This window comes from Fusarium pseudograminearum, chromosome 1 (assembly GCF_000303195.2).
Source record: "Fusarium pseudograminearum CS3096 chromosome 1, whole genome shotgun sequence".
Classification (NCBI taxonomy): Eukaryota; Fungi; Ascomycota; class Sordariomycetes; order Hypocreales; family Nectriaceae; genus Fusarium; species Fusarium pseudograminearum.
The window spans coordinates 2,842,181-2,857,802 of record NC_031951.1 but is presented as its reverse complement, the minus strand read 5'-3'; the positions used below and the strand labels follow the sequence as shown (position 1 = coordinate 2,857,802).

The following is a 15,622-nucleotide window of genomic DNA, read 5'->3' as shown; positions in this document are numbered from 1 at the left end:
TAATAATAATTTTAATAATAATTTTAATAATAATTTTAATAATAATTTTAATAATAATTTTAATAATAATTTTAATAATAATTTTAATAGAGTCTAAAAACTTATGAAGCTTTCGCTCTCTTACCGCGACCCTTGCTTGTAGTTGGCTCCTCTTTCTGCTCGCCATCTTCCTCAGTATCTTCTTCATCCTCAGCTGTCCTGGTTGCGTTCCTCCTCGATCCCCTCTTTCGCTTCCCTCCACCTTTTGCAGAGGTCTGTGACTCCTCTCCTACAACATTCGCTCGTAGACGGTCTACGGCAGCCGCCATGCGCTTGCTACCCTGGGCTTTCTGCCTCGGCGCGAATGCATCCTTGGCCCCCACACCGACACTACCCCCGAAGAACCTCGTAATGTTGCTCTGCGTACCTTCACGGTCTCGCTTGTTCATGTCTTTGATGACCGGTACAAGGACTTCGTCTGTACGCTCCTTGCTCCAACCAATAGTAGCCATTAAAAATTGCCGTAGTCCCTCCACGTCCGGTACACCCCACTGGAAGTCCTCATTGCTGTCATCAACCTCTGGGTGAAGGTAAGCATCGTTGACAGCTGGGCTAGGGAAGCTCGGTGGTAGAAAGAGCTTAGTGCCTTGCGACTTTCGAAACTTCTTGCGGAATGGAGTCGAAACATCGGCATCCTTAGGCCGCGTTTGTGACTGTACCGATTTCCACCATTCACGAAAGTTATTCAGCCCAGATCTACCAGGGAACTCAGAGAGAATCTCCACTGCTGTAACTGGACCTACTCCAGGTAGTCCTTCGGTATAATCAGAGCCGAGCAGATGAGCAAGCGAGATAAGTTGCTCGCGGGTCAAGGATAACTCCTTCTCGATGTCGCTCACCAGATAACACTCTACAAATTTGTTGCTGTTAAACATGTTCTTGTAGACTCGTGTGCCACCAAATAAGAAGGTATCTGAATCATCCGTCACGATGCCATCTACAAGCCCAAGGTTAACCAGCTCGGCGCATTGTGCTTCGGCTTCCATGGGAGCCGTGACATAAGGGATGCCAAACAATCGGAGCAGAGCTTGGCACTCTGTGATCATGACTTGGGTCACCTCATCGGCATCTCGGCGGTCTTTCTTCTGCTGAGTTCGAAGAGCACGTAGTTCTCTTTCATAGTCCTCTTTGTTCTGCTCGGCTGTCTTGTTGTTCAGCTCACTGGCAAAACGGGCATGCTCTTCAGATTCTTCGGCCAGAGATGCCATGAGCTCTTCATCACCAGGGTCGCTGAATTCGTCATACTCTACATCATCAAAGAGGCCATCGTCCTCGACATCAGGCTGCTGGCCCTCCTCGTTTGCTAAGGGTGCACTAATAGAAGGAAGTTCTTCAAAAATGGGTGTAGGACTCTTCTCCGTTGCGACTTCAGCCACCACGTTGGTAGGCACCACGTCCTCAAATTCCGGTTCAGGTGACTCTGATCTCTCAGATTCATTTTTGTTTTCTTCCGCCGGAGGGTCAGCTGGGTCTACCAGAGTACGGTCTGCAAGCCCTTCAACTCCAGGCAGGGATGTGGGCTCTGTGATTTCCCCAGAGGCTTCTTCTGAAACAAGATCTGGTCTTTCAAATCGGGGCGAAGCTTGCTTTGTGGCTTGAGGCTCGTCAACTTCGGCGACATTCGTCTCATTTTGAGATACCTTCTTAGGTGACGGGGCTTTGTCAAGAATCTCAACGTCGCTATCATCGTCTGATGAAGAGTCGATATGAATCAGCTGGTCCTGCATTTTCCGGCGATAAAGCATTTGCTCTTCCTCGGCTGCCTGCCTGTCTGCATTGTTGATCTCACGTTCTGCATCCTTCTGCTTCTTGAGCGACTCTCGGATATCTGTGTCATCTACCATCCATGGCGGCAAGGGCTTGGGTGCATTCTCGTCCACTGCCTCTCTCTCAAAGCCACCAGCCATGTCGTCTTCTTCATCCTCCTTTGAGGCTGGGGTTTTATCTGTAACTTCGGCTTCCTTGCTTGGCCCGGCTACATTGGTTTGCTTCTTTCCAAACACAGAAGAGCGCCAATCAAGCTTGGCAAATGGCAATGGGCCATCAAATGGGTTCTTCTTGTTTTCAACGACAGGCACGAATTTTGCTTTCGGTTTCGGCTGCGGCTGCGGCTTCTTTTGCATCCTTGCCTTTGCGAGCACCGTCTGCATGTCCTCATCGCTATCGCTGTCGTCAGCGGCACTGCGCTCTTGTCGCTTGGGTACAGCAGCGCTTGCTCGGTTATTGACGACATGGGCGATCATGGAGCCACCCTTGGCTGTGATGGGCTTTTGAGACTCAACAGACTTTTGTGTCCATTTTGGCGCTTCGATGGGGACATCCTCAAAATCCTCTTCTTTTTCTGACTCCTCTCCAACGCCATGCTGTTTTTGAAGTGACATGGCAATTGCGCGGTTGAGATCATCTTCCTCATCGGCCTGCAGCGGGTCTTCAAGCGATTGTTGAAACAGATCATCTGTGCTTTCGACATTACCGCCTACAAAGAGGGATCCCTCTTCCTGGGCGGTTGATTCTTTCTGATGGTCACCATAAAATTGCCGACGCCGTGTTGCTGCGTCTTGGGCTGCTTGATAGCTAGCTATCTGCGCGGCAGAAGGCTTTGGCAATCGGTTGAGACCTTCGATAGGGACATCCTCAAAATCCTCATCCTCGTCTTCTTCGTCTTCTTTGGACTGGTATTGGACTTGAATAGCGTCGACGTCGATAGGCTTATGTGCTTCTCCAACGTCCTTGTCCCTGCTAACCACACCCAGTGCCCATCCTCCTTCTGCACCATCATTCTTCACAAGGATATACTCGCGATTCTTCTCACCAGCAACTCTTGCATTGACCCCAAGAGTGAGATCGGTACCAGTCATGCCCACTTCGTACATGAGACGCTGGGTGAGGTGGTTGCGCTCCTTGACTCTGTCGATTTGAAATTTGGAAAATGCCATGCGATCTGGAAACATTTCTTCCAACTGTTCCTTGCTAAGGCCCATTCTCAGTCGGCTTCGGAGTCTTGCTGCATTTAGAATGTTGTATCGATCCGCGGCAGGGAGGCTTTTGAAAAACTCGCCATCGAAATCGATTTTACTAAAGTCGTAAAGATTGATGTCCTCTCCTTCGTGAAACTGTCGCGCATATTCTTCCAGTTCCTCTACACTCATGATTCGTGGATCCTCAGGCTTCCCCATTGCCGCGATACCACCTCCATCGAGATCGGGTAGATGGTAGGCATCTTGCTTTCGAAATGACCTTCCCTTTTGTCGTTCCTGTTGTGACATAAGGGCCTCATCATCGTAGACAAGCTGGCTAGCTTCAGGAATAACCTCCTGTTGCTGCTCCTCCCTGGCTGATATGTCGCGTTCTCGGTCTCTTCGCCTGCGGTCCTGGTCCTCTTCCGCGATTCGCTGCATCTGTACAGCTAAGAGCTTGCCAGCGGTCCGAACAGCATCTTCGCGACGACCTTCACGTCTCTGCTTTCGATGTTGGATGGTCTGTCGCTTGAGTACGGGGGCCCCGCCATCAAAGACAAAAACGGGTAGGATTCCGAACCATAGGAGCTTGCATATGCGACGAAAGAAACCAACGACATGCGAATTGCGCAAGGCATTCCCTTCCTTGTCGCGTACAGCTTTGAGAAATTGGTAGATCCAAATCGAGGCATCTACTGCAAGCCGCTTGCGATTCAGAGTCGCGAGGTTCGTCGGTCGAGCGCATGGCTGCACAACTGTCCAGAGACCGTTCACACCCATGTTGGGCTATGACCGTGAATTGAACAAGCCCGCGTCAGGAGGCACAAGGCCTTATACTCAAGGGATGCGCCCTCGTTCGGTGAAATTAATGGTCATGATCTGACTGGGTTCAAGATGAGTCAACAGTCCAGCTAATTCGCAACTAGTTATTAAAAGGAGGAGTGTGAAGATTTTAACCTTGTGTTGCGCAAAGGATGATGATAGAATTCACGTCTGCCTGCGGAATGGGCTTGAAGTGAATAACGTCAGCGTGGGGCCTACCGCCGCTAATCCGCAGGCTTTAGCGTCCATCCTTCCACTATGATTCTAGCAGAAGTTACCTTGCACCCATGACTGTCGAGTCTTAATTGAATATATCTCTTTGAAGTTTCAATATGGATGTCATATGAACAAATGTTAACACCTCAAAATACCTAGGGTTCTGTATGAATATAATTCTTAAAAATGTTAACATGATCTTAGTACACAGTAGGTTAGTAGGCACCTGTTTTCCTGTTTTACTTTAGCACTCAGTTTATAGGAGCGGATTATTATTACGCCCCAGATTACCTACCTAGGTATTTTCCATCCTCCCAAATCAATGAGCCTAACATTCCCACGCTCTCATCCAAGGCGGCCCTCGCAATTCTGATCAACGGGTTATCAAGCCATTCTAGAGCCAAAATGAATCCGGATACGGCTCGGCAATATCTTGCGACAATTTTGAACAAGAATCTCCGGGTGTACACGTCGGATGGCCGGTTGTTCTGGGGATCCCTAAAATGCACCGACCCTGTGAGTCTTTGCCTCTCAATACCCTATAGCCTCTCGTGAAGAAACATTGACGGACTATTTACTAACAAATAACTTGAAGGATAGGAATATTGTCCTTTCTCACACGTATGAGTATCGCCAGCCATCATCCAGGGAGCGTGCAAAGGCAGTTGAAGAAGCAGACGGGGCATCTGTTAAAGTTGACATGACCTCTCGTTACTTGGGTTTAGTTGTTATCCCAGGCCACCACATTGCCAAGATGGAAGTTGAGCAGTTCGCGAGTCAGGTGCGGGATGGTGGTTTCATGTGATGATAACGAATACAAATATAATATTAATCGTTAAAAGTACACTAAGGCTATCGCAAAAGAAAGTTATTGTACCCAACCAGAACAGCCCTTTTGCAACCTCCAGCATTAAGTTACCGTTAACGCCTTGTGCCACCAAGATCGCGTTTCTGTAATTACTTCATCTTCAATATTCACTTTGGCCACATCGATCATGCGCACGTTCTATGCGACAACAGCTTCCTGTGGGCGTCCGCGGGACTCGCCGTTCAGACCGCCATCGCTGTCCATGATAGAGCCGCGAGCATCCTCATCCTCTTCTTCCTCTTCGCTATCGAGGTCGCGGTCGCGAGCTGTCCAGGAGCTACCGTCGTTCAGGGGCATGTCTTGGCCAGAGAGGTCATGTCCTTCACCCCTAGTGCGGATGTTGTTTCGGCGTCGCTGGGACAATGTGCGGGCACGGGTGGACAGCTTGGAAGAAACGACGGCATTGGAAGAGACCCAGCTGGTGAGAGCATCCTCACAGTCTTGGATAATGGCCTTGCTAGCCTCATAACCATCGTAGGCCTGTCGGGTTTCACCAGGTGTAACGGGAGTGTCGTCGATAAGCTCGAGCAGGTGCTTTCCGTAGCCAGCGATAATGGCGACCTTCTCGCAGTGCTCGCGGAGAGCATCGAACTGGTAAGTGTAGGCTGCCTTGACCTTCTCGCGTGTAATGTTGGAAAGCTGGGCTTCTGCAACGAGAGACTCGGCCTCAGCTCGAACGAGCTCCTGCTCGAGAACAACAATCTTGGGAGATTGGGGCTCCTTGTACTTGAGCTGAGCAATCTGATCAGTGATCTTCTGTTTGCCTGTTGTTGATGTCAGTAGATGCATATGGGCCGAAGCTTGGATGATCCTTACGGTCACGACTGGGCTGAACCGAGGCTTCAATGTTACGGATGCTCTTCATAGTAACTCGGTATTGGTCGTATCGATCGACGTATTGGTCCTCGAGCTCACCGATCTCGTACAGCAAAACGCCGAGCTTGTCGGTAACGTCGGAAACGTCCTCATCTCCGGCCTCACCCCAAATAGACAATTGTTGCTATAAAAGTTAGTTGCGCCATCTGGTGTAAGTGGAATTCGTCAAACATACGGCAACTTCCATTCGCTCACGGGCAACGGTCTCCAAGCTTCGCATCACGTTCTTCTCCATCTTGACCAGCGTGGAGAGCTTCTTGGCGAGGTCGGGGCCAAAGGCGCCGCCTGCATTGCGACGAAGGGCATGGCCTGCGTAGAGATGTTGTTAGTCTTTTGCAAGTCGTTATGATGGGAGGATCAGCGTACCGAAGCTGCCCTTGAACAGGCGACCAGACTTTGTGGATGAGGGAGGTGGTGGGGGGTTCTACGTCCAAGTCAGCATACTCGTTATTGAATCAGGATGATAAGTATGAGTACTACGCACCTGAAGCTGAGAGGCAGTAGGCGCCCGGGTTTGGCGCATAGAATAAGTGCGATGCATGATGATAGTGAAAATGCGACGAGCGACAAGCGGTGGAGCTGACAAGTGAAGGGTCCAACAAGGACAGGCAGGGGATAAATGATATCGGGATTGGGTGGGGATTAATAGAGCTGAGAAGCAAGGATAAAGATGGATGTTCGGGAAAATCACAAAGGAAGATCGTGGCCGGGAAGCTGGGAACGTTATATGAGGGAGTCCAAGAAACTGGGCAATGCTTGGTAGTGCTGCAGCATGTGTGTTGCTGCGGAGAACAAGATCGTCACGGCTTTATGGGGGAGCTGAGAACGACGTCATCCACTCCACCCGCGTCTGAATTGGACGGTAATGAGGATGTACGATATAGACGGGCGCTAACGATTAGTGTACTTATACAACGCAACCCCTGGTGATCACAACATTCTTTGAGGTACTGCTACCTTACGTCAACCGTGTCTCAGGTCTACGTCTTGCATTTTGCTTTCTATCATTCTAATCAGACGCCAAGAATCCTCACTCGCCTGTGCATCCGGAGGGACCCCCCTTGAACTGACTGACCCATCCCGGATGCGGTTGATGCCCACCGGGCTTCGGTCGGAACCAGTCCTGCGCTAGTGAGTCTCTAAGATGAAAAATGACGATATCGCGGCATAAGTTTTGGGGTTCTTGACATGTTCACTGGCCAGAGGGAGGCTGAAGTGGTTTTTAGACTGAACGATCGTTCGGCAGTCTCCAGTCCGGAAAGATCAACAAACAAGGGGTATTGTTCGATCTGGCCAAGTTAAATTACCTAAAGGACTTCTCACATGTTTGTTTGGTTTGGTTAGTTCCGTTTAGATGTCGTCGTGAAACAGGGTCTGCTCCGTTAGTAGTTGAGCAGATCTTAAGAGGCATCCGACGGATAGATGGTCCAGAAATCTGGGATATTGTCTTTTCCTCCGACTTGAAGGTTTTCGTAGACGCAACTCCGTGACAATCCCACCGTGTGTTCAAACCTGTTGAGTGTCGTTGAACGACTAGTCTCTCGATGTGCTGGTTGAATCTTAGAGTCTTGGGCTCTTGGCAGACATGCAAAGAGAGATAAGTAAAGTGAAGTCACCATAAATAATTGCTTAGTTGATACTAATGACTATCCTCAAACCCTTTTAATGTCTTCAAGTTTCATTGAAAATACTGATATTATTTTCTGTACCACACAAGTCAAGATAAATATCTTCAACATTATATCAATTCTTGTCTATAATTCGCAAGAGTTGGAGTAGCGATAAAGAGCATCCGGCAATTCCGGCGCTCACGTGAGCCAGACTTGGCGACTTAGACGAGCATCTATAGGTACTACGAAACTCAGGACGAACAACAGTACAAGCCAAGTGAAATCAAACGAAGGAGACGATTGAACTGTTAGTATTGTTTAGCATGTAATTTGCAATTTTGCAATTGCATTTAACTTTCTTGGATATTGGCCAGCTCACTGATATATCCATTGACTTTGCACATAACTAATTCACCTAAACTCCATGACAGACATATAGTTATATAAACATGTCCAACTACTGACAATAAAGTCTAGTTTGAAACAGTAACTATTCAGTGTCAATACTTGTTTATATAGACAGAGACATGTAGGTAGTATTATACTCAATCAACTTCAATTGAGGACAGGGGGAATCTTGAATCTTCAGGCCTCAGGACCAATCGAAGGGCGCTAATGTCGATTAGTGAGCGCGCTCCCCTGTCAACATCCCCTGCAGACTCCTCTCAACGCGTGTGTCTAACATTCATTCATTCATCTTTCGTTTCGTCTCGGATTTCAACGACAACACAACGGCCATCAAATGATATCGATTTAATTGTGCACACTCTGGCATATACGCTGCAGCGCAACGATCATTTGGGTTCCTTGGTTAATACGCTTCAATTTGCGCTTCTCGTTCCGCCTATTGCTTCTCCTTGCCAAATCCAACTTTTAATCTGTCCACACGCGTTTCTCTGGCTAGACGAAGTCGTGTTTCTTTGTTTCGTCCATTCCCTGGCTTACCTACAAAGGTGCTACCCACCACAACGAGATTGCAAACCGCAGGCCGCAACGGTCTCTCTTTCGTTCTGCTCCTTCTAACTGTCTTTCAAAGCAATTGTTTCTTTGCAGAATGGTGGTAGTTGCGAGTCAAAGAGAGGGGCAATCCTAAGGAAAACCTTGACAACTGCAGTCCTGCACCTACCTTACTAACTCACTATTCGTCGTACCTTACTTAAACTTTGAGGCAAAGCCATCAATTAGCCGCAGCCATGGCTTCTCAATCTGTCATCTCCATCAACGCGAAGAACATCACGCACATCGACTTGACTGTGGACGATGACAGTGACAGATCTGACAACCTTCAAAGATCATCGCCGCCGCCGCCTGTCCGTCCCACAGACACTACTACTACCCAGGCGCGTTTTGCCCCCAACTTTGCTATTGAGCGACATCCATCATCAACCCATGCACCTGTCAGCCCGCCCAAGATAAACAGAACCTCAGCTTCCATCACCGCCATCCAGGATAAGCAGCCTTCCACTGAGCTGCCACGTCCATCGCCTCCCGTACTCAAGGTTGAGCAGAAGGTGACTCAAGTAATTACTGCCCTCGACGATGCCCACAGCATGGCAAGGCTGTCTAAAGTGACAGCTTCCAACGTGGCATCTCGTCAGGTGACGCCGGCACTTGAACAAGATATGGACACATCAGCACAAGAGCCCAAGCCCATGTCTCCTAAATATCAAACGCCCAGGAAACCCGAATGGGATGTTGCTTCTCTCGCTAAAAAGTTGGTCGAATATCGCCAGGATATCAAAAATGGCCACAGCCGCATGACTTCTTACATTATTGAATCTACACATCCTACAGAGCGACGCAGCCTCACTGGCGCCAATCTCTTCGCTGGACTCACCAGCAAGTCTATGCCAGCCAAGAAGGGCGAAACGATGAAAATCAAATCCAAAGTATGTAATGTCAAACTAAATCCATCTCCGCAGCATTAACATTTTTTTCTTCAAAAGGAGCACACTAAACCCAAGAACAATAAACGGGAGGATCACCACAGTGTTGTGCGAATTCAAACGGATGAAGAGCGTGTGCCGCGGTATCGTTTTCACCATGTGGAAATCAAAAAGAATATTCTCACGCCCAACACGATGCTGACATTTGTACCCCACTTGAGGGATCTCGAGACCTCCGAAGAGTACAAATACAACTTATGGCTACAGGAATTGGAGGATATTGATCGCAAATCCGGTTTCAAACCCATGAGCCGTGAAGAAAAGGTTCGTATAACTGTACGCTCCGAATTCGCCTCGACCGTCCTTCTCTACCTGGAGAGCTGGCTGGACAAGCTTTCATTACCTGGCTGCGACAAATCAACCCTTATCCGCTACATGGCAAGTCGCGAACCCGACAATGCAATCACGCCCAGACAAAAGTCGGACATCTTGAATTCGCATCGCCCAGCTGGATCAACAACCCCGCCCGGGGCAAACAGAGCTGCCGATATATTTACCGAAGCATTCCACCGCGTCTTCCATCAGGGCCAACCCCTAAACAAGCAAATTGAGCTTCGTGATGTTCTTCTTTTAGATGAATCGGTTGATAGCATCATGGAAACAAAACCCACAGCAAAGGACGTTTCTAGTTCGCAGAAACAAAACGAGCATGAGGCCATCGAGTACTGGTTGGGTACTTATTCAATTCTCGGTTGTCTCATTTGCTTTAGTCATTCTTGCGAACATGGTGAGTATGACGCGCAGAATTGTAAACGCACCCTTTCGATGCTTCCTCGCCTTTCAGAAACTCTCAAGCGGAGACGGCGCATACCTTACGAGGATAAGGATATGATGAATGGCCACTCACGCCTTTGCAAACGGAACTGCTATCAGTCGTCGCCTCGTCCCGAGGCTTGCTCGGTTCAGCGGCCCTGGAATGAAGAAGAACAGTACGTCTTGCGCAGCGCCGTCGCAACAACCGACCACAGCCAAGTCAAGAAAGACCCCTTCTGTTTAGTTGCTCAACTCCTTGACCGCGATTGCAGTGGTGTTTTCAATGAATATGAGCGGATGAATGTATCGCTACCCCCAATGGAGCCAGCAAGCAAATTGCAAATACGAACAGTCAATTGGTACGATCGCTTCAAGAAAGCGCTAATTGGAGATTGGGAGAATCACACCAAAACTCATGAGCATCAGAAGCGCGAGCTTTCCGAGCACTGCTCTCACGAAGGCCCTTGTACCCTGGAAAGTTGTATTTGCGTTCAGCAGAGTGTTCTTTGCGAAAAGTTCTGTGGATGCACCGTGGAAAGCTGCGCTTACAAGTTCACTGGCTGTGCCTGCCACTCGCAGGGAAGAACATGTCTCAGTAAACAAAAGGACAGGCCATGTATTTGTGTACAGCTGAACCGCGAGTGTGATCCGGATGTTTGCGGGACATGTGGTGTACTGGACAGGGCCGATCCTGAGAATGCTGATGACGAAGTTCTCCATTCTACTGGGTGCCAGAACTGCCCCCTTCAGCGTGGCCAGGCAAAAGGCCTCGCTTTAGGTCAGAGTCAACTCGAAGGTGTTGGGTATGGACTTTTCACGGTTGAGCCTATCGCTCAGGATGACTTTATCATCGAGTATGTCGGAGAGTTGATTACTCATGATGAGGGTGTACGACGAGAAGCCCGGCGTGGTGATGTATTCGATGAAGAATCCAACATTTCCTACGTTTTCACCCTTTTGGAAAATGAAGGCATCTGGGTGGACGCTGCCACGTATGGCAACTTGAGTCGTTACATAAACCACGCCTCGGAGAGTGACAAACGCGGCTGCAACATCACGCCTCGTATTCTCTACGTCAACGGAGAATACCGAATCAAGTTTACAGCTATGCGCGATATCGCAGCTGGAGAAGAACTCTTCTTCAATTACGGAGAGAACTTCCCTAACCTGACAAAGAAGCTGCTCGACCATAAGACGGGAGGGAAGTCGGGCGAGGGTAAGAAGCGAACACGACGCCCCAACGGAGAAGGAGTCGCCAGAAAGGCCCCAAAGACGGACAAGAAGAAGCCTGGAAAGGGGAAGAAGGCCCAAGAAGCCCTGTACGAAGAGGATTTGACGGCGACACTTGGATTCACCCCAAAGCCGTTGCGCAAACGTAAGAAGGGCGCCCTCGATGATGACTCGGAAGAGGAGGAGTATCATCCTACCGGAACAGATGCATCTCTCCTGGAGACACCATCCGATGGAGAGTCAGATTATGGAACTGGCAAGTCATCGGCACCCAGGTTTCGAAAACGTCCGCGACAGGCTGTAAAGGCAGGTGTCTCGGATCAAAGTGGCAAACCTCGTGCAGTTGTCAAAACTCGAGGCAAAAGAGGAGGAGCCAGACCTGGCAGTGGTCGACCCAGAAAATATCCCCGGAACGCCACTTCGGCCACTTCAGCCCCGAAGACCGCGACGACTAGGTTGTCGGTGTCGGTATCGGTGTCGGAGGGAACAGATGGAACAGAGCAAAAGGAGGAGCAAACGCAGAAACAAATCGTGGTGCCAGACACGATCGTGCGCCCGGTTGTGCCACTACGACCACAGTCTGAGGAAATTAATGATAGCATGGAAGATGTGACGCTCACAAAGGAACCTGTTGATGAACACAAGGGGCGCCGAAGTCAGTTGGAGGAAGACAACGAGGACGATGATAATGATGATGACGACGACGACGACGATGACCAAGACGTCGTGGTTCGTTCGCGCATCGATAGAGTCGCGAGGAATCGCCGGCTGCCCGCCAAGTTGAGAGATGATGGAGATTGAATGAGCGCCAGTCAGTAATTTGGACAGAGAAGCTTGAATAATAGGTCTGGCTTCGTTTTCAAGATAGACTTTTAACGGTACATGTTTCCGCTAGCTCGAACCAGGATTTGGCTTTCTGGATTGGGCGAGGGATAGCTCGGGTGAAGTATCAGATAAAGAGAGAGATAGCCATGTGATATAATACGACGGTCGAGAATTCTCGTCCTTGAAGCAAATAGGCAACACCTATTCCTTCGGCAATCAGATATGTTGTATGGACAGTAGTCTTTGAAGCATCTCCTCTCGCCTATCATGTCAAGAATGTTTTGATAGTGCAAATTGTTGTGTCGTCTTTCGTAACTGAATAACGCGGGTAGATCTGCACTAGTATTAAAGCGTGCTCGTGCCCCACATGCCACTATTAGCGGCCAGTAGCCTCCAGCCACAGGCGATGACGTTGTCGATTCGGAAGAGGGAAGTAGCGTACGGGAACAGCTTTCCCAGCTTTTGCCAGGTTCAGGTCCAAACTGACCACCTTTGTCATTCGTCCTCCCTCCTACAAATACGAACACCTCGCAACCGGAGAGCTTTCCTTTCCCCTTGCAATCATTTGATTTTCCTCTCTTGACATCCCCTCAACACCTCACGAACTCGACTCTTAAGAAAGCTCCCTCTGAGCTTCGCAATTCTTGCATACGAAACCACTTTTTAGCTGTTTACCCCTCGTCAGCTACCACCGTCACCATGACGCTCTACTATACTCTCGTATGTTACCCATATCGCGGCACGGAGCTTCAATCTTTTTGGTAATGGAGTCGCTAACTGTGGCAACCAGGTCTTTATGCTTCTCGTCTTCGAGATGGGCATGTTCGTGCTCTTGATCTTCCCCATGCCCTTCGGCGTCAGGCGAAAGATCTTCACGTGCGTTATCACCAAGTTTTCTTTCTCGCGTAGCACCGCGCTAACAGCAGCAACAGCTTCATTTCCGAAAACCCCGTCGTCGCCAAGATTCAATATTGGATGAAGATTACCTTCATCTTTATATTGATCCTCTTCGTGGACAGCGTGAACCGTGTCTACCGCGTCCAGCTCGAGCTCGCTGCTGCCTCCGAACAGGCTAAGCACGGTGGAGGGTATGTTTACCCCACGCAACAGCACCGTTACAATTGGCTACGTTACTGACTTTTACTCTCGCTTACAGTGCCGCCGTTATGGGTCACGAGCGTCTCGAAGTCCAGGCCCGCAAGTTCTACTCGCAACGCAACATGTACCTTTGCGGCTTCACCCTCTTCCTTTCGCTCATCCTTAACCGTACCTACGTTATGATCATCGAGGTGATGCGTCTCGAGGACAAGGTCCGCTCTTACGAGGGCACCAAGGACAACACCAAGGAGGCTGAGAAGCTCGCTGCCGCCGGTAAGCCCGGTGAGCTCGCCCGTCTCCGAAAGGAGCTCGAGCTTAAGGAACAGGACCTCAAGACCCTCAAGAAGCAAAGCGAGCAGCTCCACAAGAGCTATGACGAGCTCAGCGACAAGTACGCTGCTACTCAGCAGACCGGTGAGGGCAGGAAGGGCATCTAAGAAGTGTACCACGATACACTCTTACTCCTAAAAGATACCCACACTCAGTAATGTCGACAGCTTACTGCTGGCTTGACTGGGTTGAGAACTATGGATGATGTCTGTGCCTGTCAGGGCGCTCACAAAGAACAGAACCCCCCCCCACCAAAAGAAGCGGAAGATGTAAAATAACGGGTATATCGGTTGCGAGGTCAAGCACAGGCGCAAAATTGGCGATCGGACGTGTATAGGACGATCAACCATTTGAGATTGTATTCGAATTTTCATATTTATAGAACTGTGATGTTGGATCGACCGTCTTGGTGTTCTCAGTCACCAGGGTCTGGCGTATGCAAAACCTCACTATTCAGACCATATTTCTTTGGCTAGTATATGTGATGCGAGTCTTTCAATCCAAATGAATTATCATTACTACTAGAACCATATTCCTATCAACAAGCGCCTTAATAGCCTATGTCGTACTTTTCGGGGAACAAAACACCATTGGCCATCTCTAACACAGCGTATTCAATATCGTCTTTGGCTTCATCTTCATCCCACGGCAGAAGGCCCATGGCCCGCATACCGTCCACGCCTCCTGCTTCACCCACTTCTCGTATAGCCTGCTCACCTCCTATAGCTACGTCACCAGTAAGGGCTCCGGTGAAGTCGGGACCTGGTTCGCCTTGTAAAAATCCCTTGCGCTGGTGTGCCAAGTAGAGTGCATTCGTCTGAGTCAAAGGACAAGCTGGAAGATATACAATCGTCGTGGTAGGTGTATCTGGGCGGCGGCGACGGTCAAGAGCATAGACAGCATCCGGATGCCAGACAAGATAGTCTCCTGGTTCAAGCTTTGGAATTGGAATCATACTGCGATTGAGTTGGAGGTGAGGATGTAGAGCTTTGTTGAGCTCTTGCGTGTATGAAGGCAATGCACCTTGGATCACAGATGAAGGTGGTTCCTCAAGTATCCAGTTTTCTGGTACAAGAAAGTCTGGACCCGAGAGCGAGGAGTCTCTGGGGACAAAAAAGGGTCGGAGGAGAAGATACGCAGTTGTAAGACGAATCATCGGACACAATAGCAGTGTGCCTTGACCGAAAGGAACATCACTCAAAGCAACCCAGCCCTGGAACATGCGGAACATGCTGCAAGACCCATCACCATTGTATAGATCACTCGTCACCTTTAGTCGAGTGCTGCTCTCCCACGGCTCCCAGTCTTCCCAGCGGCCATCAAAAATGGGTTGATACGTTGCAGCTGAACCATATCCATCGGGTTCCCAACGCTCCACGCTCCCTCCGTCGACATAAACACTGAGGGAACATGCTTCATCCTCTGGTGTTCTGATTCTCACGCGGTCGGCATAGCTGACAGGAAAGTTGGGGCTCACAAGTGCTTTTGGGTCGGACGAGTGCCATAGATTCATCAAGAAACGTTGGGTATAGACAATGTTCTGGTGTGCTCGAGCTTTGATCTGCCCAGGAGACCAATAGACACCATAGAGATGAGGATCATGGGTTGGAAGCCGTCGAGCTCGGGGATGTTCCAAATGAGCTTCCGTTTCTGCCTTCCATTCTGCAGCTAGATTACGGGGTATCACGTTCCTAACCACTGCGACACCGCGGTCCTTGAGTGCGGAAGAGAAGGCATTCGTCACTGAAGGATTTTTGAGATGTTCAAAGTCGATGGAAGGATATATATCGGGGCCCGCCTTGGCAATGATGTCGATTTCGGTCTTTAATTCTAGTAGTAGTCTTGTCCAGGCAGCCTTGATTTGATTTTGTCTACCCTCAATGAGATCCTTCTTGATCCGGGCGAACCGGCTAGGCAGGGGTATGGACTCAGTAGTCTGAGCAAACATGCTGCTTGAAGGTCCATGTTGGTGACCCTTTGGTGCCATGTCTTGAAGCTTGCAGATGTATGTAGGTGGGTATCGGAGATGGTAGATAGGTAAGTTGCACTGAA

At 49.3% G+C, this 15,622-nt stretch overlaps 6 protein-coding genes across 6 annotated transcripts, besides 2 other annotated features; 3 read left to right on the top strand and 3 right to left on the bottom strand.

The window, feature by feature from the left end:
- Positions 1-82: a microsatellite.
- Positions 83-101: 19 nt separating this feature from the next.
- FPSE_11684 (uncharacterized protein) lies at positions 102-3,776 on the bottom strand (the record flags this gene model as incomplete). The annotated part of the gene is made up of 1 exon (XM_009264801.1): positions 102-3,776. The coding sequence occupies one exon, from the start codon at positions 3,774-3,776 to the stop codon at positions 102-104; it is 3,675 nt and encodes a 1,224-aa protein (XP_009263076.1).
- A 663-nt stretch (positions 3,777-4,439) lies between these two features.
- FPSE_11683 (uncharacterized protein) lies at positions 4,440-4,839 on the top strand (the record flags this gene model as incomplete). Its single annotated transcript, XM_009264800.1, has 2 exons — positions 4,440-4,550; positions 4,630-4,839. 2 exons carry the CDS (start codon positions 4,440-4,442, stop codon positions 4,837-4,839), a joined length of 321 nt encoding a protein of 106 aa, XP_009263075.1.
- A 201-nt stretch (positions 4,840-5,040) lies between these two features.
- On the bottom strand, positions 5,041-6,319 carry FPSE_11682 (uncharacterized protein; the record flags this gene model as incomplete). Its single annotated transcript, XM_009264799.1, has 5 exons — positions 5,041-5,666; positions 5,719-5,902; positions 5,954-6,087; positions 6,145-6,202; positions 6,263-6,319. 5 exons carry the CDS (start codon positions 6,317-6,319, stop codon positions 5,041-5,043), a joined length of 1,059 nt encoding a protein of 352 aa, XP_009263074.1.
- A 2,262-nt stretch (positions 6,320-8,581) lies between these two features.
- FPSE_11681 (uncharacterized protein) lies at positions 8,582-12,118 on the top strand (the record flags this gene model as incomplete). The annotated part of the gene is made up of 2 exons (XM_009264798.1): positions 8,582-9,277; positions 9,335-12,118. 2 exons carry the CDS (start codon positions 8,582-8,584, stop codon positions 12,116-12,118), a joined length of 3,480 nt encoding a protein of 1,159 aa, XP_009263073.1.
- Positions 11,981-12,044: a microsatellite.
- Positions 12,119-12,841: 723 nt separating the features above from the next.
- Positions 12,842-13,677, top strand: FPSE_11680 (uncharacterized protein; the record flags this gene model as incomplete). Its single annotated transcript, XM_009264797.1, has 4 exons — positions 12,842-12,862; positions 12,933-13,018; positions 13,075-13,230; positions 13,299-13,677. 4 exons carry the CDS (start codon positions 12,842-12,844, stop codon positions 13,675-13,677), a joined length of 642 nt encoding a protein of 213 aa, XP_009263072.1.
- A 443-nt stretch (positions 13,678-14,120) lies between these two features.
- Positions 14,121-15,557, bottom strand: FPSE_11679 (uncharacterized protein; the record flags this gene model as incomplete). The annotated part of the gene is made up of 1 exon (XM_009264796.1): positions 14,121-15,557. The coding sequence occupies one exon, from the start codon at positions 15,555-15,557 to the stop codon at positions 14,121-14,123; it is 1,437 nt and encodes a 478-aa protein (XP_009263071.1).
- Between the last annotated feature and the right edge of the window lie 65 nt (positions 15,558-15,622).